Source organism: Phocoena phocoena, chromosome 13, assembly GCF_963924675.1.
Source record: "Phocoena phocoena chromosome 13, mPhoPho1.1, whole genome shotgun sequence".
In the NCBI taxonomy this organism is placed as follows: Eukaryota; Metazoa; Chordata; class Mammalia; order Artiodactyla; family Phocoenidae; genus Phocoena; species Phocoena phocoena.
In genome coordinates, this window is record NC_089231.1 from 39,465,954 (window position 1) to 39,490,356 (window position 24,403).

At 45.6% G+C, this 24,403-nt stretch overlaps 1 protein-coding gene across 2 annotated transcripts in view; it reads right to left on the bottom strand.

The window, feature by feature from the left end:
• FHOD3 (formin homology 2 domain containing 3) overlaps positions 1–24,403 on the bottom strand; it is a 494,793-nt gene that overhangs the window by 278,697 nt on the left and 191,693 nt on the right. For both annotated transcript variants that reach the window (XM_065890566.1, XM_065890567.1), the window contains exons 4-5: positions 12,135–12,202; positions 5,258–5,363 (exon numbers count right to left, since the gene is read on the bottom strand). In XM_065890566.1, coding sequence (XP_065746638.1) covers positions 5,258–5,363; positions 12,135–12,202 — 174 coding nt within the window. The remainder of the gene's footprint in view (positions 1–5,257; positions 5,364–12,134; positions 12,203–24,403) is intronic.

The window sequence follows — 24,403 nt, forward strand, 5'->3', positions numbered from 1 at the left end:
CTTTCGCTCTGAAATGTCAAAAGATAAACTTTTAAGTTTTCCTGGGATGGAGGATGTTAGTTTGATCATCATTTGATTACCATCTGATCACTTTGTATCACTGCCTGGTTCCTGGTGCTGTAGATGCCAACAAAAGCTATCTGACCACAAACCCCGATCCTCATTAACAGACCCCCTAATACACAAGGCATTTCCCCCCTATAAGTTTAAGTGATATTTGGCAAGGCACTGAAATTCTCTGGTTCCGGTTTTTCCAAGGAGACCTGAAGTCTGGATTTTTTTATGTCAAATCTCCCAATTTTTAAATGTTGACAACCATTAAAACTTTTTTAAAAAACACAGGAGCAAACAAAATATCTGCAGTTTTCTCCTAAAATGCAAGGGTTGAGCTAAAGGAGATCTCAGATCTTATCCAGCTCTGATGATGACTAAGGTGCTTTAGGATTAATGGGTACTTTGCTTTAGGTGAAATGATCAAATCTAATTTTCCCATGTAAAACTAGCCCTTAAGAGGCAGCTTCCCTGGAGGTATAGCCAGAAAAGGCAACTGGTCTCACTGATCCTACTTATCTCTTTCTCTTTTCTTCCCCAAAGCAGATCACCTATATGCAATTTCTAAACACGTAAGACGTCTTCGATACAGCATATAGTGGTTCAGAGGCAGCACCTCCCAGGGAGCTTCTCCAGGGCAGAGCTGCATCCTGGTTTTATCGGCTCATTCCCAGGGACTGACAGGGCCCATCGTGAAGGCTCAGCATGTGTGCGGAAAGTTTTAAGTTCCCAGGAATATAGCTCTCAAGGTCCTACTTCAATAAGAATAATTGTGAGATATAAAATTCCACTATCGATATATATTAAACACTGGTGATCACTCACACACAAACCCTTTAGATCATTAGCTATAGCCATCCAAAAATAATGTCGGATAAATATTATTTCTACATGTGGTGCATTTAAGACCTCTTCCCAGCAGCCGGCTCACATTTTTGGAGAGCGCTAGACTACACCATAACTCAAAACCTATCTTTACCTCTCAGCAGATACATCCTCAACACAGAGCAACAGATTCCTGGGCCTTAAAAAAAATAAAAGAGCTGACAGAGAGCTGAGTGCAAAAATCAAGATAATTTAAACGAGTCCTAAAGGCAGATATGGAAATCACTGGGTCCTCCAAATGCTCTTGCTTCCTTTGCATCCGGGGGCCTCACACACGGTCACATAGAAACGGAGGAAACTTCATGAAGGGCGTGCTCCTCCGCAGCACTGTGACAACTGGCCCACCTTACGGCCTGTAAGAGAGTTCTTCAACACTGTCTGGACCCAGTTTTGAGGCTCTGCCTAGAAGTCAGTCAGTCCCCTTCTCCAGCAGCCCAAGTCCACTCTCCCAACCCACAGGCATGTGGGCTTCTCCCACGCCAGAGCCCCGGGGCCCCCTGACATGATGCAAACTGGCCAATCCCAAACCTGCTCACCCCGCCTTGTGTGGAAACCACAACAGAGGTGCCTGCCCTCGCCCTCCACTCTGCTTCCCCCGAGTGGCCCAGAGCGGGCATGACGTTTTCTCCCCCGGGGAATGGTGAGTTACAAGACTAAAAGCCTCTTCCCAGTTTCTCTCTCTTGATCTGCAACAGGCCTCACCATCCTTCACCCAAGGTAATTTGGTTAAAATGAGGTGGGACAAAGAGGCAATTCAAAGGTTGTCCTTGATTGCAAATGTCTGGTGGCTGCCGGCAGCTGATCACAACCTAAAAAAGCCTACATGCCTTCAAGGTCAGGAAGGGGTAACTCAACATGTGGGCTGGGGAAAAAACCGATAGTTTCCTTGTATCAAAACACAAAGGTCACAGCCTAAGAAATCTGTCCTTTACATCCCTCAGAAGTACACTTTCCTGGCACGGGCTTCAGTCAGATACGTCCAGATGTGCTGATGTGCACACAATGCCCTGGTGAGCCCGAGTCTTCTGAGACTCAGCGGAAGTGGGGTGGGCATGCAAAGGCCCCTCGGCTGCATGGAAAGCAGGACGTCTTGTAATAACCTGAAAGGGAGGGAGTACCCGCTCGTTTCCCAGGTAACAGATGGTAGCCGTCTGGCCTCCATTAAATAGACATCACTGGAAAATCAAAATCAGAAGGCAAGGCCTTGGTGGTGGCAATGGAAACTCAGAGGCAAGGAAGGGTCTTACCTCGGCATTTTCTTCAGGGACAGAGAAGCAGCTGGAGGCTGGCAGGGTTCTCCCTTGGCTGTGCTTGGGAGTTCGGATTCTCAAGCATTCGTTAACTGCTTTTGGTGCCTTTCCAGGGCAGATCAGAACACTGCAGGTTAATAAACCACTGCACACACTGGGGCGGAGAGCCTAGCTGAAGTATCTGTGTCAACACCACCTTTCATTACCGCCAAGTACCATTGACACAATTCACCATTTGGGACCTTGCAGAACCACTGGGCTTACCCTGCCCCTATACGATGACGCACTCAGTGGCAGGGAGGCCCTCTCTCCCTCCAGCCAGACCACCACGGGGCTGCTTACTGGAAGGCTCTCTCCGCTGGGCTGAGTTTTTCCTTCCCAAGTCCCTCTATGTGGCACGCGCGAGTAACCTGCAGGCACAAAGGCAGGCCTTTCTCTCTTGCCACGTCCCCTTGGAGTCCAGGAAGCCAAACACCCACTGTGCCAGCCTCCCTAGCAGCTACAGGCGGGCGTGCAACCCAGTTCTAACCCATGGGAGGTCTGCGGGGGGCTCCTGATGAGAATGTTGCTTTCCTGAGAAGGCGGGGCTGACCACCGCTGGCTGGCCGAGCCACCCTCCTCACCACAGACTTGAATGCAGATGAACAAAGATGCTCACACTGATGGTGGCTCTATACAAATGCACATATAGGGCTTCCCTGGTGGCGCAGTGGTTGGGAGTCCGCCTGCCACTGCAGGCGACACGGGTTCGTGCCCCGGTCCGGGAAGATCCCACATGTTGCGGATCGGCTGGGCCCGTGAGCCATGGCCGCTGAGCCTGCACGTCCGGAGCCTGTGCTCTGTGGCGGGAAGGGCCACGGTGGTGAGAGGCCCATATACCACAAAAAAAAAAAAAAAGCACATATACACTCCTAAGTAAGGGTCAGAAGAATAAAGATAAACATGTAGATGGTTATTAGTTCCATACAGGTGTGTGTAGGTCTGTGCATTCATACCAGCACCCACTGGGGAAGACTTTTTTTTTTTAAGTTAAAATGATGCATACTTTAAACCTCGCAAAAAATACGCTGTGAATTTGGACCTATTATTCAGAATTAGGCCATTTTAGGTGTATTGCTTTCCATGTGGTTCAACTTATGAGCATCCATGGAAAACAAAATAGAGGAATTGCTCCCACCCTTATTCCTGTGCCGTCCCCTCTTCCAGGTGTTGGGCCAGTGTGGATGGAAATGGAAGGAATCAAGGCTTATATGCATTTCTTCAGACACAGAAGGACAGCTGCATTCGGAGGCAACACAGCAGGACAAAGTTTATGGTTAATTTGGTACACGTGCCATAAAAGTTTCCATATAAATGTTTTAATCATACTGAGACTAGAAATCATAAAATTCATCCACAAAGCATCTCTGCTGACAGCTTATAATGAGGATCTACCACACACCCAGGGAAAGATGGAAGGTAGACAAAAGAAGGTGCCTCCCCAGCCTCACAAACACCGTGGAGCTGAGAAACTGAGGCTGAGGAACCCTCTCTCTCACACACACTTGGCATTTATCAAAATGAACAGAAACAATTAACACTGACTTAAAAATACATCCCCCCAAAATTTTTTTAATGAACCGTCAGTTTTCCCTTTTGCTTTTGCCCTTGTTGCAGTGGCTCTCCAGGAGCAGAGAAAATGGGGAAGGATTCAGAGAGTTCGAGGTGCTGGGTCACAACTCAGAACGTAAGGAACCTTCTCAGGGTAAAACACAACAGGACACTGCAGGAGACTGTTTCGTTTTGCCTGCCTCATTCAACTCTAACCAAGGACATTTGATATTAAATCACACGTTTCGTGTATTTTTCCTTCATCCAAGGGAAAGAAAAGGAGGTATTTCTTTTTCCTTATATGAACACGGAGTTGTAGAGTTACAGGCATAGATGCAGAAGGGGGAACAGAACCTTGATCAGTCATGATGTGCCCCAGTGCCTGGCCACGGTCCTTGCTCGACTTCACCCTAGAGGAAGTGATTTTTTAGGCAAACACTCAACCTCTTTGAGACTCAGATTTTTCAACTGCAAAATGAAGATAATATTGAACTATATTAAATTTTTCATTTGGTAAGTCAAAACTGTTGATAACAGCTATGTCATATGGTCCAACCTAATAATTCCTGCCCTGCCTATTCACAGATTTTACGGAATCAAATAAAATTATTTACAGGAAGTTGCACAAAAATACTCGAACTCTGAAAAGAGCATTAACTTTATGAACTGAAACGGTAATCAGTGCTTCAAACACCACACACGCACCACTTTGTAAAAAATGAAATTACGGAGGTAGCTTTCAGCATCCTTCTTTAAAATGCAAATTCTGGGCCCACCCCAGACCTACCAAGTCAGAAACAGGAGGACCTGGTGAGGAATGTGCACTTCCTACAGGAACTCCCAGTGATAAGCCAAGTCGGTGACAATATTTTTCCCAGGAAATAACTGGCCTCTTCGGTTTTGAGGGGCTTTCTGTTCAAATGCAGGCCTTACCCAAGCCCACTTAGTGTGCACCTTTCCTCACCAAATAAAGGAGATTACAAAGAACCTAGTGTGCAGAATATTCTTTTCTTAATAACTGGGAAGAGGGCTTCCCTGGTGGCGCAGTGGTTGAGAGTCCGCCTGCCGATGCAGGGGACACGGGTTCGTGCCCCGGTCCGGGAAGATCCTGCATGCCACGGAGCGGCTGGGCCCGTGAGCCATGGCCGCTGAGCCTGCGCGTCCGGAGCCTGTGCTCCGCAACAGGAGAGGCCACAACAGTGAGAGGCCCGCGTACCACCAAACAAATAAAAATAAAAATGAAAATTTTTTAAAATAACTGGGAAGAGACTACAAGTAAAGTCAGTACAATGAACTCCGTCACTGATTAGTTACGAGGAATCGATAAAACCTGAAGGGGTCTTCTTTTGCTACAGGATGTCTTCATCTCCTTACTCCGTAACCAGATCTCTCAAAAAGCTCTCAGTATCGAAGTTCCTGGAGGTGACCCCAGACCCTCCTTGCAGCAGGGGCTGGGCCGCCCCATGCCCGGCGTCACTTACCCCTCAGAATGTAGTTCTGATAGTTCTGATCTGCCTCAGCTCCCACCTTGATCAAACACGTCAGACCTTCAGCCACTACAAATTCATGCACCAAATCCTTGTCATCCTGGCAGGAAACAGGGAAAGAGAGAGAGAGAGAGAAAAAAAAAAAGACTTCAAACACTGTCCCGGTCCATCCTCCATCCAGGCTGTTCTGTGAAAACTATGTACAAGCCTCTGACGCCAGACCGCGACCTCTGAAGATTGCTCTGCTCTATTCAAATGAGGCATCTTAACTGTTGCCAGAGGAATTTTACAGCCAGTCTTCACATCGTTGTTTGCCAAAGACCAATTATTGCCTTCTGGGCAATCTAATAAAGATAAGGCAAATGAATCCCCCGACTGTCAGGAATACTTATAGTGATCTGTTTTTCATTCTTTAGAAATCACCAGGCTCCGTATCCCCACAGGTCCCAAGGGACCAGCCACATGAAGCCTGCTGGGTTTCGACACAGGAAACACTGGGCAGCAGCACAGACCATCGTGTAAAGGATTCAAAGCAACCCGTGTGTTTCAAAAGACAGTCCCTAAAGACGGTTATGAGCGTCTTGCAAATGGTATCTGAGAAAGTAGGGGAGCAGTTTCACCACCTCCCAAGTTGTGCAGCTTGCAGGACAAGCAAGGAGGCAGAGCACAGAACCGGCCGTGTGTCTGGAGCAGCTACACTGTCGCTCAAAGGAGCCACGGCGGTCAGCCTGATGACCGGCTCACAGAAGGCAAGACCTGGAAGGAATCGCAGGAGTCATCTAATCTGGTGGTTCTCAAAGAGAGGTCTCCAGACCCACAAGCACCTAAGCATCACCTGCAAACTTGTTCGAAGTGCAAAATACCCAGCCCCACCCTGACTTACTGGATAGGAAATGCCGCTGTGGAGCCCAGCAACGTGTGATTAAAAAGCCCTGCAGGGGATTCAGAGGTGCTCAGGTCCTTCTCACCTCTGACTCCCTCACATCAGGATCATCTGCAGAACTTAAAAAAGGGACAGGAAGCAGGTCCCTGCCCAGATGGGTTTAATCTGAATTTGTGGGGTGGGGCCCAGGCTCTGCTATTAAATTTCCAAGGAAATCCTAAAGGGCAGCCAGTTCAAGAACCACTGATCTAATCCTACCTTCCCTTTACAGATGAAGACGCAAGAGGGGCAAAACTTTGGCCAAGATGACCTAACTATGGTCCAGCCAGCCCCCAAATCCAGTCCTTTGCCTGGAGTACCAAGTTCCATGGAGCTCTATAAGAGGGATTTTTCCACTACTGTTTCAGATTTCCTCAATTGGACACTGCCTTGTCTCAAACACAGCTAGGATACATTCATCTTCAATTATAACAACAGAGCGAAAATAAAAAACCTCAGTGATGTAAACAGTAGAAAGCTTAATGGAATAATGATAGGTTATTATTATAGGAATGGTCAGCAACCATGGTTTACCTCCAAGAAAGAAAAAATAATTTAGACAAACTGGTATAATTCTCCCATCTCCACATTGAAATCAGCCCCTCATTTTAATTTTATGGCATTTTCCAATTATATGGAAGGAGGACGTGAGCTAACGGGGAGGTGGGGAGAGGGAAGCAGGGGGCAGGCCAGGCAAATGCTCCCTTTGAACCAAGAACACACTCAACATTCAGAGGGCACTGGGGGGAGGGGGGAGCACTGCTGTGCCCCGAAGGTAATGAAAGACAGCTGTGTTAACTCAGACTTTAAGATAATCATGGCATTGGAAGCAAGAGAAAATGGGACAATATCATGAATTTTTGGAAAATTACTTTACACTCATATGTATAAAGGAAATAAAAATAATTCTCCCTCCATCCATATTCTTTTCCACCAGCATATGTGAGAAGTGAACATTTAGATGAGCTCATGTCTAGTCAGAAAGTTTTTCCAAGCATGTAACAAATGTTTATTACTTTAAAACTAGATTCACACATGACTTCATGGTGAAAAAGTGAGAACAAGCTCTCAAGAAACCACTCAAGCTAATCACTAATATTAATATAGAAGAGAGCTGACTGTCTGGAAAAGGCACTTGGAAAAAAACACTGAACAGTGTTTATAAAAATAATTCAGAACCCTAACTAATATTTATGCGCATGTGTAGATAAGGCACTTAGAAAATAAAAGTGTACGAATGATTAATGTAGAAAATATCTTCCAAATTGGCAACGCAGAAGATTTTGAACACACATCTTGAAGTACACAGGCATTAATAAATGATTTTTAAAACACTGGTTTCTAACTAGAGTGAAGTCAACATGCTAACACTGATATGAGATTATCCTTGAATTTCAGAATTCTTTATAACAGTCATTTTAACCTGTGATCATTTTTTTTAAATGCCTATTAGTCAAGGAATATTCAACTCAATCCAAATGACCAATGGTTCTGTTTTTACACCCTTACACTGTAGTTCCAAAAAGAACCTCCACATCCAGAAAACATAAGACATGATGGAGGTGCAGACCGGTGGGTGTGGGAAAAGGTGATCTAAGCCCCAGACAGCCTGCAGCCTGTGGAATCCACCCAATACCCAAAGCAACCCTGCCCTGTGTGTTAGAGCTGTTTTGTGCACAGGTCTGTGGTCTTCCAAACAGATTAAACTTTTGGTAGCAAATGGCTTCTTCCTTGCCTACATAATGCCAACAAAGGCTGCTCAAGAATATTTGTTTGCTGAATAAGTGGTAGAAACAGCATCCCTGAGAATTCAGAGAGACAACACTACAGAACAAGCATGGTGAGGGGATGTGAAACAAGACCGACATGTGTTTATCTTTTAACTTTGTCACCATGGAAAACTTGAAACATATACAAAAGAAGACAGAATAATTTAGTGAACCCCAGGTGCCAATCAACTCATATCAATCCTGTTCCATCTATCACCCTACCCTGTCTGCTGTCACATTAATTTGAAGCAAATCCCAGACATCATATCATTTAACCCATAAATATTCCAATATGTACCTCCAAAGGACAGAAAGTCTTTTCAAAATTATGTACTCATAATAAAAAATTAATACTTTCTTAATATTATCAAATGTCCAGTCGGTGACCAATTCCAACTGTCTCAAAAATAGTGTTTTAAATTTTGTAGTAGGATCCAAATAGGAGCCACACGTGGCAATTAGCTGATATAACTTTTAAATGCCTTTTAATTCATCTCTTTTCTTCCCTTGAAATTTGTGTGTTGGAGAAACTAGATCATTTGCCCTACAGAGTAGTCTATATTCTGGATTTTGCTGATTACACACCTGCTGTGTGGTTTAACATGTGCCTCTGTCCTAGATCACTTGTAAATTGGTCACTGCATAGAAAGGCAGGATCAGATCCAGAGCTGATTTTGTTGGCTTGACCACATGGTCAATGGCAGTGCAAGTTTCCATGAGAAAGCATGTAATATCTGATTGTGTCTCACTTCCATCATGTCAGCAGATCCGGATGCTTGATACCTAGATCCATTACTTCATTCAGGGTTGCAAAATTCTGACATTCTCATTGATACTCTAATTATATCACTCCTTCTTACTTGCTAGCTAGAATATTTTTAAAAGCGAAACTCCCTCTCAACTGAACTTTTGGTTAGCCTAAAGTTCATTCAGGAAAAAGTAAGATAAATGTCTGATTCTAAAATTTTACACAGTTTTCAAAATAACGTGCTGGTTCACCACCATCTTCCTTCCACTGGTGACCAATTCATTGTCATTCTTTAGCATTATGAACTCATCAATGCAGATTAACCTGATGTGTTTTAATCCACTGTAGTTATCATCCTTATTGATGCTTAATTGTCCGTCTTCAGCCAGCCAGTGGGAGACCCTTCAATGTGCTCCCGAGTCCCTTTGGCAATAATCCTAGTAGTATTTGATAGCTACCTCGCTATCTGCATAATAATATGTTCCAGGTTTATTTTACTATTTATTTTATTCTGGTTTCCTATGCCAGACTTGGAGTCAGCTATTTCTCCAAGGAGCTCTGGTCCCTTTCTGTATTTTAAGACTGCAATCTCGGTGCTAGTGGTGCTTTTTGCTCATGGGTTCGTCATTGCTTCTAGTCGTCTTCAATAAACTTAGTGCTAGAAATATGCTTTGCTGCAAGTTTGTTAAGATAATAAACACCCTGGGTTCATTCCGAGACTTCCAATTAAATTCAGGAACCCAGAGTTTTTTAACCTAACCCTTCTATCTTTCTATCCACTTTCTTCCACACACCAAGAATCCAAATCCTTAAGAACTCTAAGAATGACAAAATTAGAACACACACACACACAATATTATCAGAAGAGCAATACCAACACTACCACCAGCAATATGATTATTATAAACAGTTGATTTTTGTGTGTGTGTGGTTCTCTTTCTTCTTAGAGTGTATCCTACCCAGGGTACACAAACTGCAGTGTTTTAAAGCCACTCGGAATGACTCTTCTCCGTGTGGTTCCGCCACCGACTCAATGAGGTGAACACAGGTTTCAAAAGAAGTCAAAGCTGAACAACGGGGCTTCCCTGGTGGTGCAGTGGTTGAGAGTCCGCCTGCCGATGCAGGGGACACAGGTTCGTGCCCTGGTCCGGGAGGATCCCACATGCCGCGGAGCGGCTGGGCCCGTGAGCCATGGCTGCTGAACCTGCGCGTCCGGAGCCTGTGCTCCGCAACGGGAGAGGCCACAACAGTGAGAGGCCCGCGTACAGAAAAAAAAAAAAAAAAAAAGCTGAACAACGGAAGCAGCAGGCAGGCTGAGGGGCTGCACGAGCTGGCGTGAGGAGTGGCAGGAGTGTGGTCCTCCGTTGGCACGGTGAGAGCCCAGCCCAAGTGCAGTCAGGGATCTGAGTTCGAGAGGAGGAGGTTAATGGAGGGTGAAGAAGTTCTGTTTTGTTCAGCTAAGAAGCAGGGAGACACAGATGGATACGTGGGAAGTGAAGCTTTGGGGCAAGTAATTAGCGAAGCATTTACTTAATTAGAGCCAGGAAAGACTGAGGACAGACACCTGTGAGAGGAGTATTCAGTTCGCCCAATTCATTCATCTATTGCTTCAGTGGCACTGGCCACAGCGTGAGGCCCCAAAGACCCAGTGATGGAATCCAGGGAGCTCACAGATGACCAGACTCAGGCACGCACCCTGTGGTATCTTAAATTCCATTCCAGAGATGAGCACAGAGAACTTTATAGAGGAGAACCCTTGACTTCAGTGAGGGCTCATCTGGAGGATCTCCCTGGCAGGAGGAGACACCAGATGGGAGACAGAGACATGGGGAGTGGATGTGGGGCAACAACGCATCCTGAGGTAGAAGCAATAGGTCCAGGGGCAAAGGTGCAGAGGAGACTTGCCCGCAGAACACAATCACAGGGGAGACAGCTGCAGCCAAGGACAGGGAGGTGGGCCGCAGAGGCCAGGTCCAGAAGGGCCTCAACGTTACACTGAGAGATTCAGAAGTAACACAGACGGCTACACGGAACCAGCATGAGAAGGACTTGGTCAGCCCCTCTGGTGGGAAGCTAGAGGATGGACCAAGCAGCAGGTGGTGCCCGTGACATCTGTTACAATTTTTCCAGAAGAAACGGCCTGAATCAAGGCCAACCCCAAACCCCAAGGCACTTCTGAGACATGCGGCATGAGGCAGCAGTGGTGACTCAGGGTCACGCCTGTAGCTGTGGGAAGATGAGAAATGAGGACTCATCTCCAGAAACGCTGTCACTGAGAAGGGCTGTGCTCTGGGAAAAAGATGAGGGCATGCATGGTTGAACAAGTTTAAAAATGGGACAAGAATGTGCAGGTGGGATGGACTGTTGGCCTGCCTTTCTGCCAATCCCCCCTCAGACAGGAAGGCACCCATGAAGGGGACAGCCACTCGGCTACAACAACCACAGACAGAAAATCCGTTAAGTATGTGAAAGAGACGGGAACTGAAGAGATGTGGACCGCACCCTAGAGTCTAAAATCATGCCAGAAAGAACGATGAACCTACGGAGACACAAGCTCAATGCAAGCTCCATCTTCTCCACGAAGGCTCATCCTGCTTCTGTTGACCCTGCCCTGCCTGGCACAGCGGCCTCACCCTCCTCCCCTGACTCTCTGTCCCTCTTCCCTGTGGGTGACAGCCTGGAGTTTGCCTGCGCTCCTGTCCTAGCCCTCTTCGCTAAGCTTGTGACTTGCCCAGGGGAGAAGCAGAGGGAAGGTTTAGGAGAGAAGGATAAACCAGAACCCAACAAAGATGCTTGCACACGTGCACAAGGGGGCTTGTCCCTAACGGCACCGTTTGTAACAGCAGAACCCTGGAAACGAACCCAACTGTCTGCCAATAGAAGATGAATAAGGCAAATCTGTGCTTCCTCCATACAATGGTTACTCACTCAGTTAACTCGGTCACGCCCACACCTATCCCGCTCTCACTAAGTAAGCCGCAGCACGATACACACAGCATGATAACACGCATATACAGTTCATAGAAAAGAACATCGCGTATTGTTGGTGAATATTCACCATTAGCATGGAAACGTGCATTTGCATGATAAACACTATATGTGACATTCAGTAGAGAGGGGACCCGGGGTGGAGTAGGAAGACAGTGGTTGATATTGAGCAGAACACAAGACTTCAGTTACATCCGTAGTAGGAATTTTTTTTTTAATCTGAAGTAAATATGGAAAAATATTGTGATTTGATAACTTTTTTTACTTATTATGCTTGAAATATTTGGTAGGGTAAAAATACTCAACTGACATTTTGACAGAATTTACATTGTACTCTAAAGAGACTTTTCTCTTTGTAACCAGTAAAAGGTATAAACTTGTCTGCATCTAATTCCACAAGCAATGCAAAAACAGAACCTGAGAGTAATTTTTTCTTTTTTTTACCTGAAATATCTGCTTCAGGGAGAAAAGGGCCCTTCTTAAATCTCGTCCACCGGAGTTGTACAGTTTTTCTGAAATAAAGAATACAACATATACGATTAATTGAACTGACTCGACAGATGGCAAAAACACAGAGAGGATATGAACAACTAATGAATTTCCACTGGAAAGGTGAGTAAAACAAATTCATTTCATGCAGGATATCGACCTTACCCCCAGGGGTGCAAAGGACAGTCCAGCTGTTGCAGGACGCAGGAAGAGGAGATTGCAAGTTGTGGGAAAGATGCCCTGATCTGCACCCTCAGTCCTCACCTCCCTCTCTCCAGAGCTCTATTTCCAGCTGTTTACAGACTACTATACTTGGTAGCCAACTATATCTGGAAAGTTAACACAGCCAAAACAGAACCTCCTTCCTTGTCTCACAGCCCCCGCACCACCATGCTTTCTGCAGTTGGGCTCAGAAAGCTTCAAGTTGCCTCTTTTTCCCTGTGATCCAATGATCCAAGAGCAGCAGAGTGGCTCTAAGGACTGACTAGCTCCCTTGGTGACGGCCCACTTCCAGCAGGAACCCAGCCTTAGCTCTGCCTGCACCCAGGTTCTCACTCATGTGAGACGGGTTCAAGGATGGGTCCTGGCCCAGAGCAAGGCAGATGGAGGAGCCCCTGTCAGTACCCTGGGGCTCGACACCGAGACCAACTTCTACAGGACCCACCTTCCAGAGGTCATAGTGAGGCAGGAGAGGCGGATGGGTATGCCACAATTCCCCACTGGTCAGTGGGTTGGCACTACGATGCCCTGAAGGAGTGTCCCATTCTTCTGGTGTATGCATACTCCCAGGAGCACAGATTCCACTCAGCTTCCCAGAACCCAAGCTTGGCCCTGACCCAGGTGGCTCAGGTGCCTGGGGTTGGGTTCCTAACACTTCACGCCAGACCGCCCCAAGGTAAATCATCCAGCACATATTTACTGAGCGCCTGCCAGGCACTGAGGGTACAGTAGTAAAGAGTGAACTTACAGCATAGACTAAGCAATCAGAGCCTGCAGTTCAAACCTGGTGTCACCACCCACGGCTATGTGATCTTGAGCAAAGTATTTCATCTCTCTCGGCCTTGGACTCCTTATCCGTAAAATGGGAACAGACAATAATAGATTTAGAGGAAAATGGTTTTGCATTCAATCAAGCACTGATATGATGGAGTAGAATGCAAAATATTGAGAATAATAGAGTTCAAAGCAATGTCACATGCATGGCCAGCAACCCTGGGCTTCAATGACAGCCTATGGTGGGGGGACTAGGGGGTGGGGTAATGGACAGACCCACATTCTGCTCTTGTGTGAGTGGCATGGACTTGAGTGGAAGGGCGTGGAACACTCAGATCTAAATGACTTAGCAGAAGTCTGGTTGTGAGAAGGACATGCCTGCTTTGCACTATGGCTCGAGAAGAGAACAGACTCCCATCTCAGAGGCACTTAAAATGACAGAGCGGCGAGGCTCAGAATGTGAATGGCAGTAGTTTCCTCGAAGGCCTCCCCGCGGACATCCTGCCCGCTTCCCTCTTCCCATCTACCCTCCAGACCAAGGCCAGAAAGACTGGGTGAAGACGACCACCTGACGACATCACTGTCCCCATTTAAACCCTTCAGTGGCTGCCCGCTGCACTGAGCAGGAAATCCAAAATCCTTTAAGGGGCCTGTCAAGCCCTTGGTCACGCAGCCCTGGCGCCCCTCCCTCTCTGTGCTGCAGACACCCTGGTCTCTGGCTCCTGAGGCGGCGAGGCTCCTCCAGACTCACAACCTATACACACAGCTTAAGGGGCAGAGGCAGGATTCTGTGGGGTTGGAGTCTGGGGGGTGGTGTCTGACCCCAAGGCCTCCTAGTTGTCTGCCCACCATGGAATCTCCCACCTGTAAATACAACATGCAGTCCACAGTCACCTGTTAATTATGAAGAGTTTCGATTAAGAGAGAACCCCTCACCTTCCTGAACAGAAGGAGCCGGGAAGACTCCAAAGGAATCCACCATCCCCAAACTGAACGTCTAATTCATCATCTAAACATTGAGGCCCGATGACTCACGAGCTGACCTGTAAAGTATATGCGTGGCCTCGAAGGACATGAGTAATAAACAGAGTGAACTGCATCGCCCTGCAGTAGAACCCAGGTCCCTGGGGAGATCACTTCTTCCTCCCGTTTCTACAGCGAATGTCTCAGAATTCTCAAATGCCAGAGGAACAGACTTTGTTTTTAGCCAGTACCACTTCTAATAAGAATAAAGCTCTCAGATGCCAAGCATGGGGCTACGTATACTCTGAAGAACAAGGGCAGATTTAGCTTATCCAGGAAGGGCATCCGTAGAGAGTCAATTCCAGGTACTTCTTTACAAGGTAATAAAGCTTGCATTACTTTCTTGCTTATATACCACCAGACAACAGGCAGAAATATGTCTTACAGAGATTCACAATATCCCAGTTAGAGTCTCCTTTAGTTATCAGTGATCTGTCATGGCTTCCAATTCATGCGAATGAGAATTATGGTTTGTTGTGCTCTGACCGCTAAGGTTTTACTACTTGGTGCTATAATCAAAATAATCATTTTAAAACAAGGATTAAGCATTCTTTTATTGAAGTATAGTTGATCTACAATGTTATGCTAGTTTCTGGTGTACAGCAAAGTGATTCAGTTATACACATATATATATTCTTTTTCATATTCTTCTCCATTATGGTTTATTACGGGACATTGAATATAGCTCCCTGTACTATACGATAGGACCTTGTTGTTTATCTATCTATCTATCTATCTATCTATCTATCTATATATATATAGCAGTTTGCAACTGCTAGTCTCAAACTCCCAGTCCAACCCTCCCCCGCCACCCCTCTCCCTTGGCAACCACAAGTCTGTTCTCTGCATCTGTGAATCTGTTTTGTAGGTAAGTTCATCTGTGTCATATTTTAGATTCCACATATAAGTGATACCATATGGTATTTGTCTTTCTCCTTCTGACTTACTTTGCTTAGTATGATAATCTCTAGGTCCATCCATGATGCTGCAAAGGCATTTTTTCACTCTTTTTTAGGGCTTAGTAATATCCCATTGTATATATGTGCCACAGCTTCTTTATCCATTCATCTGTGGATGGACACTTAGGTTGCTTCCATGTATTGATTATTGCAAACAGTGCTGCTATGAACATAGGGGTGCATGTATCTTTTTGAATTATAGTTTTGTCCAGATACATGCCCAGGAGTGGGATTGCTGGATCATATGGCAACTCTGTTTTTAGTTTTTTGAGGAACCTCCATACGGTTCTCCACAGTGACTGCACCAAGTTACATTCCCGCCAACAGTGTAGGAGGGTTCAAATAGGGATTAAGTATTAATAGAAAAAAATTCAGCTGAGAAGGACAACTTTTTGTTGAGGATTTTTACATCGATATTCATGAGGAACATTAATCTATAGATTTTGTTTCTTGTAATGTTGTTGACATTGAGGCAATGCTGACCTCATGAGTTGAGAGTACTCCTTCCTCCTCTACTTTAAGAAAAAGTTTGTGTAAACTTGGTATTACTTATTCCTTAAATGTTTGGCAGAATTCTCCAGTGAAGCTACCTGAGTGCTCTTTAATAAAAGTTTTTAAACTATGGATTCAATTTCTTCAATTAACATAGGGCTATTCTAATTATATATTTCTTCTTGAATGAGCTTTGATAATTTGTATCTTTCAAGAAATTTCTCGAACTTCCCTGGTGGCGCAGTGGTTAAGAATCTGCCTGCCAATGCAGGGGATACGGGTTTGATCCCTGGTCCAGGAAGATCCCACATGCCATGGAGCAACTAAGCCCATGCACCACAACTACTGAGCCTGAGCTCTAGAGTCCGCGAGCCACAACTACTGAGCCCGTGTGCCACAACTACTGAAGCCCACACTCCTAGAGCCTGTGCTCCACAATAAGAGAAGCCACCGCAATGAGAAGCCCACGCACCACAATGAAGAGTAGCCTCTGCTCGCCGCAACTAGAAAAAGCCCACGCGCAGCAATGAAGACACAACGAAGCCAAAAACAAATAAATAAATTTATTTTTTAAAAAAGAAATTTATCCATTTCATCTAAATTGCTAAATATATGGACATAAAGTTGTTCATAATAGTCCCTTATCCTTTTATTGACTATAGCAACCTCCTCTCTTTTAACCTTGATATTGGTAATCTGTCTTTTCTCCATTATGCTTGGTCAGTCAGGCTAAAGATGTATAAATTTTATTGATCTTTTCAAAGAATCAGGCTTTGATTTCATTCCTTTTTTCATTGCTTTTCTGATTTCCATTTCATTGATCGCATTTGGCTTAATTTGCTCTTTTTTTCTAGTTTCTGACGGTAAAAACTTAACAACTAACGTGAGACCTTTCTCCTTATCAAATATAAGTATTTGATGCTAAAAATTTCTCTCTAAACACTACTTCAGCTTCATTCTACAAATTTACATATATTGTTTTTATTTTCGTCGAATTCAAAATTGAATGAATCTTGAACACTTCTTTCATTTCAAAAGGGAATAACTTAATCCTGTGGGGTTTTTGTCGTTGTTGTTAAAAGGGAATAACTTAATCCTGTGGGGTTTTTGTCGTTGTTGTTAAAAGGGAATAACTTAATCCTGTGGGGTTTTTGTCGTTGTTGTTAAAAGGGAATAACTTAATCCTGTGGGGTTTTTGTCGTTGTTGTTAACCTCTGGTTTATTTAGAAGCGTACTGCTTAGCTTCCAAATATCTTTATGTCACCAATTTCCAGTTTAATTTCTGTATGGTGAGAACACAGACTTTGTACGATATCAATTATTTTAAACTTATTAAGGTTTATTTTACGGCCCAGAATACGGTGTATCTTGATGACTGCCTCGTGTACACATGAAAAGAATCGTGTATTCTGCTGTTATCGGCTGAACCGTTCCGTAAAAATTCACTAGGTCCGGGCTTCCCTGGTGGCGCAGTGGTTGAGAGTCCGCCTGCCGATGCAGGGGACGCGGGTTCGTGCCCCGGTCTGGGAAGATCCCACATGCCGCGGAGCGGCTGGGCCCGTGAGCCATGGCCGCTGAGCCTGCGCATCTGGAGCCTGTGCTCCGCAACGGGAGAGGCCACAACAGTGAGAGGCCCGCGTACCGCAAAAAAAAAAAAAAAAAAAAAAAAAAAATTCACTAGGTCCAGTTGAATGATAGTGCTGTTCAGGTCTTCTTCTCTTACCAAGTTTCTGTTTATCTGTTCTATATTTTACTATGAGAGCAGTATTGAAATCTCTATTATACTGAATGTGTCTATTCCTTCCTTCAGCTTTATGAGTTTTTGCTTTTGGTCCTTTGAAGGTCAGTTGTTAGGTACACTCACAATTAGGATGGCTATGGCTTTTAGGTTAAGTGACCTTTTATCATTTGTAATGTCTCTCTTCATCCCTGGCAATATTCCTTTTTAAAGTCTACTTTTCTAATACTTACACAGTTAGTCAGTGTTTGGTTAGTGTTTGCATGGTGTATCTTTTTACATCCTTCTATTTCTAACCTGTCTATATAGAGTTTCATGTAGGTACAGTTGCAACTTGTTTTCATCCAATCTATCTTTTAATTGGTATGCATTCTCTGTATTTTTAACCTCTAGGACATCACAAATGACTCCTCTGTGGCACTAGAACAGAAGACCTCAGGGAGGCCTCACCCTTTGATGAGAAACATCCTTGTACAAATGCCAAAGATATCTTTGAGTGGTGCCAAAAGTCTCTCCCCCTCCGTTTTTTGCCAGGTGTCTTAATTAAAACAAACAACAATTTCTATTCAAGGAGTACTTTTCATCCCAATTGTCTTTAATTTTTTTTAATTAATTTTACATTTTATTTAAATAATCGTGTATTTCAAACAAAGCTGAATTAAAAAATAGTATGGTTTCCAAATAATTCTTTCTTTAAAGTGAGAAAATTATCACTACCACTTCAGAGAGCAAGTTATGAATTTTAATGTAGTTTTGCTTTTTTAATATCAAAGCTCAAAAAATCACCTAACCTATAAAAGAATATTACATATTTTGGCTGAAATGTCCTTTAAAATACTTCGTTTTTAAGCTATAAAGCACTAAGTGAGGTCTAAATCAGAAATCCTTCCATCTGGCATCTGTTAAAATAGTAGCTTTTTTTTTTTAACCTTTCATAAAAGTGATTGACAGCAAAATTTCATTTTTATGGCCATAGATACCCTCTCCCAAAGTACTGCAAACCTTTCCATTTTCTGTGCGATAAACATTTTAATAAATGTCATGAGTTGGTCCCCATATTATATGAGAACAATACTGGAATTGTCACCATTTTGGTTGAAATTTAAATGACCAAATACTCACTCAAAGAAATATTACTCTAGAGTACTGATTTTTTTTGGAAAAGGCAACTGATATTACCTCTCTAAAAAGAACCAACATCGTGGTATAAAATGAAATCACAATGCTTAATTAAAATTCAAGTGCTTCCCTGGTGGCGCAGTGGTTGAGAGTTCACCTGCCGATGCAGGGGACACGGGTCCGTGCCCCGGTCCGGGAAAATCCTACATGCCGCGGAGCGGCTGGGCCCCGCAACGGGAGGGGCCACAACAGTGAGAGGCCCGCATACCTCAAAAAAAAAAAAAAAAAAAAACTCAAAATTACCACCTATCTTAAAAACATAGGGTACCCAAAAGCCTCCATGCCCTACCTGACTTGTTCTGTTGATACTTGATATACGTCTTAGGAGACACCACTGTTTACCCAGAGGTTAGGAAGGATTAGGGATCAAGGATGTTTGTAAATGACATATAATTTGTCATTTTATGAGAGGTACCATTCCTGCTGGTAGAAGAGCAGCCAGCAGGTGATTTACCATGTCAGATACCACACCCAAACCAAAGACTGCTGACGGCCCTTCAATAAGAGGAGCCTACACAGGCCAAAGAAGAGGTACTACTTCCCACAGCCCAGGTCCTGGCTTCCTTGCTGCTGGGCTAGCCATGCTGTGGGTGGTGTGGTCTGGAGCTTTAACTGCTGGGGGACCCTCTGAGTTCAAGGAATTGGGTGTTCCATTTACATCTCATCCAGGCCTCACCATACAGAAAGTCAGACTCACCATGGCTGTGCTGGCTTCCTCTTCATCTTAGACTAGAGTGTGAAGGGCTCACCTAGGAACAGAGGATGGCCTGCCAGCTTCCCAAGGGTGTGCTTGATGTCTCTCCTGGATGCATGTCCAACAGAACATCAATCACGCCTTTAGAAGTAGTCTGTCTATTCGGGTGTGATTCTCAGTCCTGGGTTACATAGCGAATCCAAGGCTTCCTCAGTGAGTAGGATTGATAACCTTGGCGTGCCCTTGGTCTGCCACCAGTGTCTGCAGGCTCTCCTCTCTCTACGTGGGGCTCGCGTGTGTGTCTCTGAGTCTGTGTATACAGGTGTAGATGCACCCTTGGCTTCAGCCCGTGGATGGTGGAGCAGAGCTTGGAGTTCCTCTGATCCTCCTACTATACCCAATACACTGTGTGAACTGTCCTCATGGGTCCCAAGTCCCAAGGGAGGGAATTCTATGTGTGCACATTGCCTGAAAATCAGGCAATGCAAAAGAAAAAAAGACCTCAACTGCTGAACACAGGGAGGGACGTGGAGCCCAGCCTAAGTCAGCAAGAGGGCAGCTCCAGAGGCTCCACCTGTATGCGAACTCCACACTTCTCCCAGGAGCTCAGAGGTGCTCCCTTCTCCTTGAACACCTCAGTCGTGAATGCACGTTGATGAGGTGCAGCCCCTCCCGGGGGGTGGGGGTGGGGCATGTAAGGAAAAAGATGGTTCTTGCCACCAAGACCTGGCTTGAGAGTCCCAAGTCGGAGCATCAGGGAAAAAGGTGCCTGGGGGACTAAGTAGTGAAATGTGGGACGCTTCTCGGCAAACATCAAAAGAGCACAGTCAAACTCAAAGCAGAAGCTTCATATATAAAATGTAAGGCTGGGATCAGGTTGGATTCCCAAAGGTTTGCCATTCTCCCGAAGCTTTGACACTGCCAGGTCGGAAGTGTGCAAAGAAGTCCCCTCCCACCAGCACAGCCCGGGGTGGCCCGTAGCTCAGGAGAGCTCAGGCTGCAGAAGGTCCCATGGAAGAGGCAGCGCTGGTCCCAGCAGCTGGGGAGAAGCTGTAGGTGGGGGCAATTAAACATTCATTATTTTTAGGTCAAGCACACAGAGTGTGCTTGGCCAGTAAATGAACGTGCACATTCATTCTCCCCACCCTTCCAGGCTGAATCTGCCTGGGGTGCAGGCATTCGCCTTTGAGTAAAGGGCAGTTGGGAGCCTGCAGGTGGTGGGGAAAGGAGGTGTAATCAGAACATTGTTTAAGTCTTCATAAGCCCTCCCATCTTTTCTCTCCACACTTCTTGCCATTTAAAATGAAATATGTTCCTTTAAGAGATGTAATTAGTGTGTTACATGCTAAACTAGCTTATAATAACAAGGAGTTGAGGGCAAATTAAATAAAGGCCATCAGAGACCATTCCTGCTCTGTCTTTGGGAAGGAAACCTGCATGGCTCAAAAATCTCAGTGCTGAAAAGCACAACCACAGAGGTCCCATGCTTCCTGCTCAGCCAAGGGCACAATGAAGAAAACCTCAGTGTGAGGGGAAAGAAAGAGCAGAACATGAGAAGGCACCAGTGAAAAAAACGAACCAACTTACATCGGTGAAAGAATGTAGAGGGGAAGAACCAAAGGCATCTGTGGGTGTGTCTGGGGAAGTGGGCTAGTGAAAGATGCATCTAGAATATCATGCTTTCAGGTCCGTAAAAGTCACTGACTTTAATAATTACAGCACACCCTTTCCTCACCAAGAGGCAAACTCAGTAACCAAGCACTCCATGGGGAACTGGGACCAAGACACAGGGATCCCTCTTCTGCACGAGGAGACAATAACTTTCCTCCTACCCTTGGGCTACTACAAAAGACTTCACACGTAGAGATTTATTCATCAGCTAAATGCCATGCCTACATTTAAAAATCTGTTCGCCCCAGCTACAGAGGATGCAACCAGCATGGTTTTTCAGATGCAGCAATGAGAAATGAGCTCCTGCTTTGCCTGGATGTAGCTGTGACATTTGCTCTTCAGACTCCCCACTTAGAACTGGTAAAATGTGACAAAAGACAACCTGAAGGTGGGTGGCCAAGCTTGGGTTATGCTTCTCTCCCCAGCCAGGAGCCCACAGCCCAAGTTACTGTCAACACTGAGTGAGTCAAAAGAATTCAACTCTGGAAATTCTTCCCATGAATGCTAATGTGCCACATGATACACTGATGACTGGGAAGTACAACCCATTTCAACCTGAAACTTACTCAGTATAACAAGTTAATATTTTAAAGAAAAAAAAAGTGGCACAGTAGAAACTATTTTTCAGTGAAAAAAACTGCTGGGTCAGATTTTGGAAGCCATTTTTTCCGGTGATTGGAGTCACACTCTTTGAAAATCACACACAAGTCACAAAAAGATGTTCAGACACACAAAATGTTAATAGTTTCAGAGAGTATGGGTACCCAGAAGCTCCCTATGGGCCTTCAGGAAATTCTATGGACCAAGAGGTAAGAATCCTTGATCTAATCCAACATCGTCATTTCACAGGAGGAGGAATCGAGGCCAGAGAAGCGACATCATCGCTGGCTCCAGCACTGGGACTACAGGCTCTCGGAAGTGGAGGAGAGTAACGGAAAATGCCTAGCAGAAATGGAAATGGCCTTATGTTCTGTTTGTACAATAAAAATAAACAACTGGGCCACTGACATTTGCTCACATCCTAACCATGACACTCCTGTCACCACGTAAATTCAGAAGAAAACACTCACATAAAAGCAACGGCTTCGGGCTTCCCTGGTGGCACAGTGGTTGGGAGTCTGCCTGCCGATGCAGGGGACACGGGTTCGTGCCCCGGTCTGGGAAGATCCCACATGCCGCGGAGCGGCTGAGCCTGCGCGTCCGGAGCCTGTGCTCCGCAACAGTGAGAGGCCCGCGTACCGCAAAAAAAAAAAAAAAAAAAGCAACGGCTTCTGTTCTGGGGGACCGACCGTGACAAGTGTCAGTGGTGGTGATGGTGAATCGGGATGCATGATGCCCCAGTTACCCGAGGGGCAGCCTCCTCAGCCTGAGGGTGGAGAGGCTAAATGTGAATGATGAGAAGGTCCCAAGACCCGACGAGGCAACACTGCTTAAGATGACCTTCTTTAATCCCAAATTCCCTTAGAGTGCAATCACCCTTTACATACGTGTAACATCATCCTTCTAACAATCCTTTCTTGATTATCTACTAAGCAGGGAGCATGCCAAGCCCTCAGGCGACAGACAGAAATGAAGACACTCTCAGGCATCAAGAGTTGATGGCCAATTGGGGAGGACAGACATGCCCCCAGATAATGTCACTGTCACGTGAGAAGGACACGACGACACTAAGGGGCCGCAGAGGAAGGAGCGGAAAACCGTGTGAAGCTGGGGCTGGAGATGGAGCTTCAGACGCGGTGACATGGAACAGACTTCGGAGGCTTGAGTGAAAATCCACCAGTGTGAGAAGTGCTGTGCAGAAGGCGAATGCGAGGAAGAGAAGAGTAGCTGTGCAGCCTGCACGGCTGCGAAGTATGTTCAGGGTGGACCACACTTCAGTGGGGCCAGGACACGGGCAGGTCGTGCAGGGAGAGCATCAGGCTGACGATACCCGGGGGGGTTCACGCGGGCGGGGCCCGAGCTGCTGTGCCCTGGAGTTTCAGCTTCATGTCTCTCAGGCAGGAAGGAACCCAAGGAGACAGGGTTGTACAAACTTCACTGCCAGTCCGGTGAGCGAAGGCAGATAAACTGAAGGGAGTTAGGAGCAGGAAACCAGTTAAGAGGCCTCTGGAATCATGCCAGCAAGATGCGATAGGTCGGGAGGAGAACAGCGGGGATGGAGAGGAAGGGTCGACTTGAGAGAGCTTTAGGGATACAGCTGACTGCGGGACCAAGCAGGTGGAAGACTCCCAGATTTCAGGCTTGGCCCACTGGGCTGGTGGCGGCGGGGTTTGGGGAGACATTCCCTGAGAGATGGGACACTGGAGGAGCTTGGGCGTTCACTGTCAGCAAGCAGTGCCCCTGCCTTGAAATGGACCCCGAGACAGCCGAATGCCATCCTTGACTCTTACGGAGACGATCTAGGGTCAGGAGAAGCCTCACTCTCCAGCCTTCATGCTCCGACAGGGAATAGGGCTTCCCTGCTTCCTCCATCTCTCCCCTCCCTGTGTGCCAGGTCACCTCCTCCTGGAGACCCCTCCTTCGCCTTCCCAGCCCCTCTCTGTGAATCCTGGCATTCACCCATATTGTCACACTTGTCACGCGGGCTGGAATGAGTTCTGATGATGGTGGTGGTTTTTAACCCTACAAATCGGCCATTGTCCTTAATTTTTCACAGTCAGTGTTTGTTTAAATATTCCCAACATGTAATGATTCTTTTGCAATTCTACCCCCCTCACTAAACTGTGAGCAGCTTGATGTCAGGGCCCATGACTAACTTACCTCTATACCCCCAGGATCTAATATCTCAATAAATGATTGACTAATGAATTGACCAAGTAGACTCTGGGGGCTGGAAAAAGAACCTAGGAGGAACACTCACCATCCACGTTCCTAATACCCCCAACATCTGGCCTGGTTATGGCTTTACAGGTTCGCCCAACCTAAGAACATGCTAGAGTCTTGCTTTCTGTGAATGAGCCCAGCCCCCAAAGACACAGCCCCACTCTGCCATGACCCTGTGGCCACAGGGCCTAAGAAGACATGAAAAGCATATTCACAATCATAATTGCCAAAACTTGGAAGCAACCTTAGGGTCCTTCAGTTGGTGACCGGCTAACAAAATGTGGTACATCAGGCAATGGAATACTATTCACTGATAAAAAGAAATGAGCTATCAAGCCCAAAAAGACGTGGCAGAACCTTAAATGCATGTTACTAAGTGAACGAAGCCAATCTGAAAAGGCTGCGTACTGTATGATTCCTGCAATATGACAGTCTGGAAAGGCAAAACCATGGCAACAATGAAAAGATCAGTGGTTGCCAGGGACTCAGAGGGAAAGAGAAAAGAATGAATAGGTAGAGCGTGGGGGATGTTTAGGGCAGTGAAACTATTCTACGTGACACAATAATGGTGGCTACATGTCATGACATATTTTTGTCCATACCCATAGAATGTACAACACAAAGAATGAACCTTAATGTAAACTACGAACTT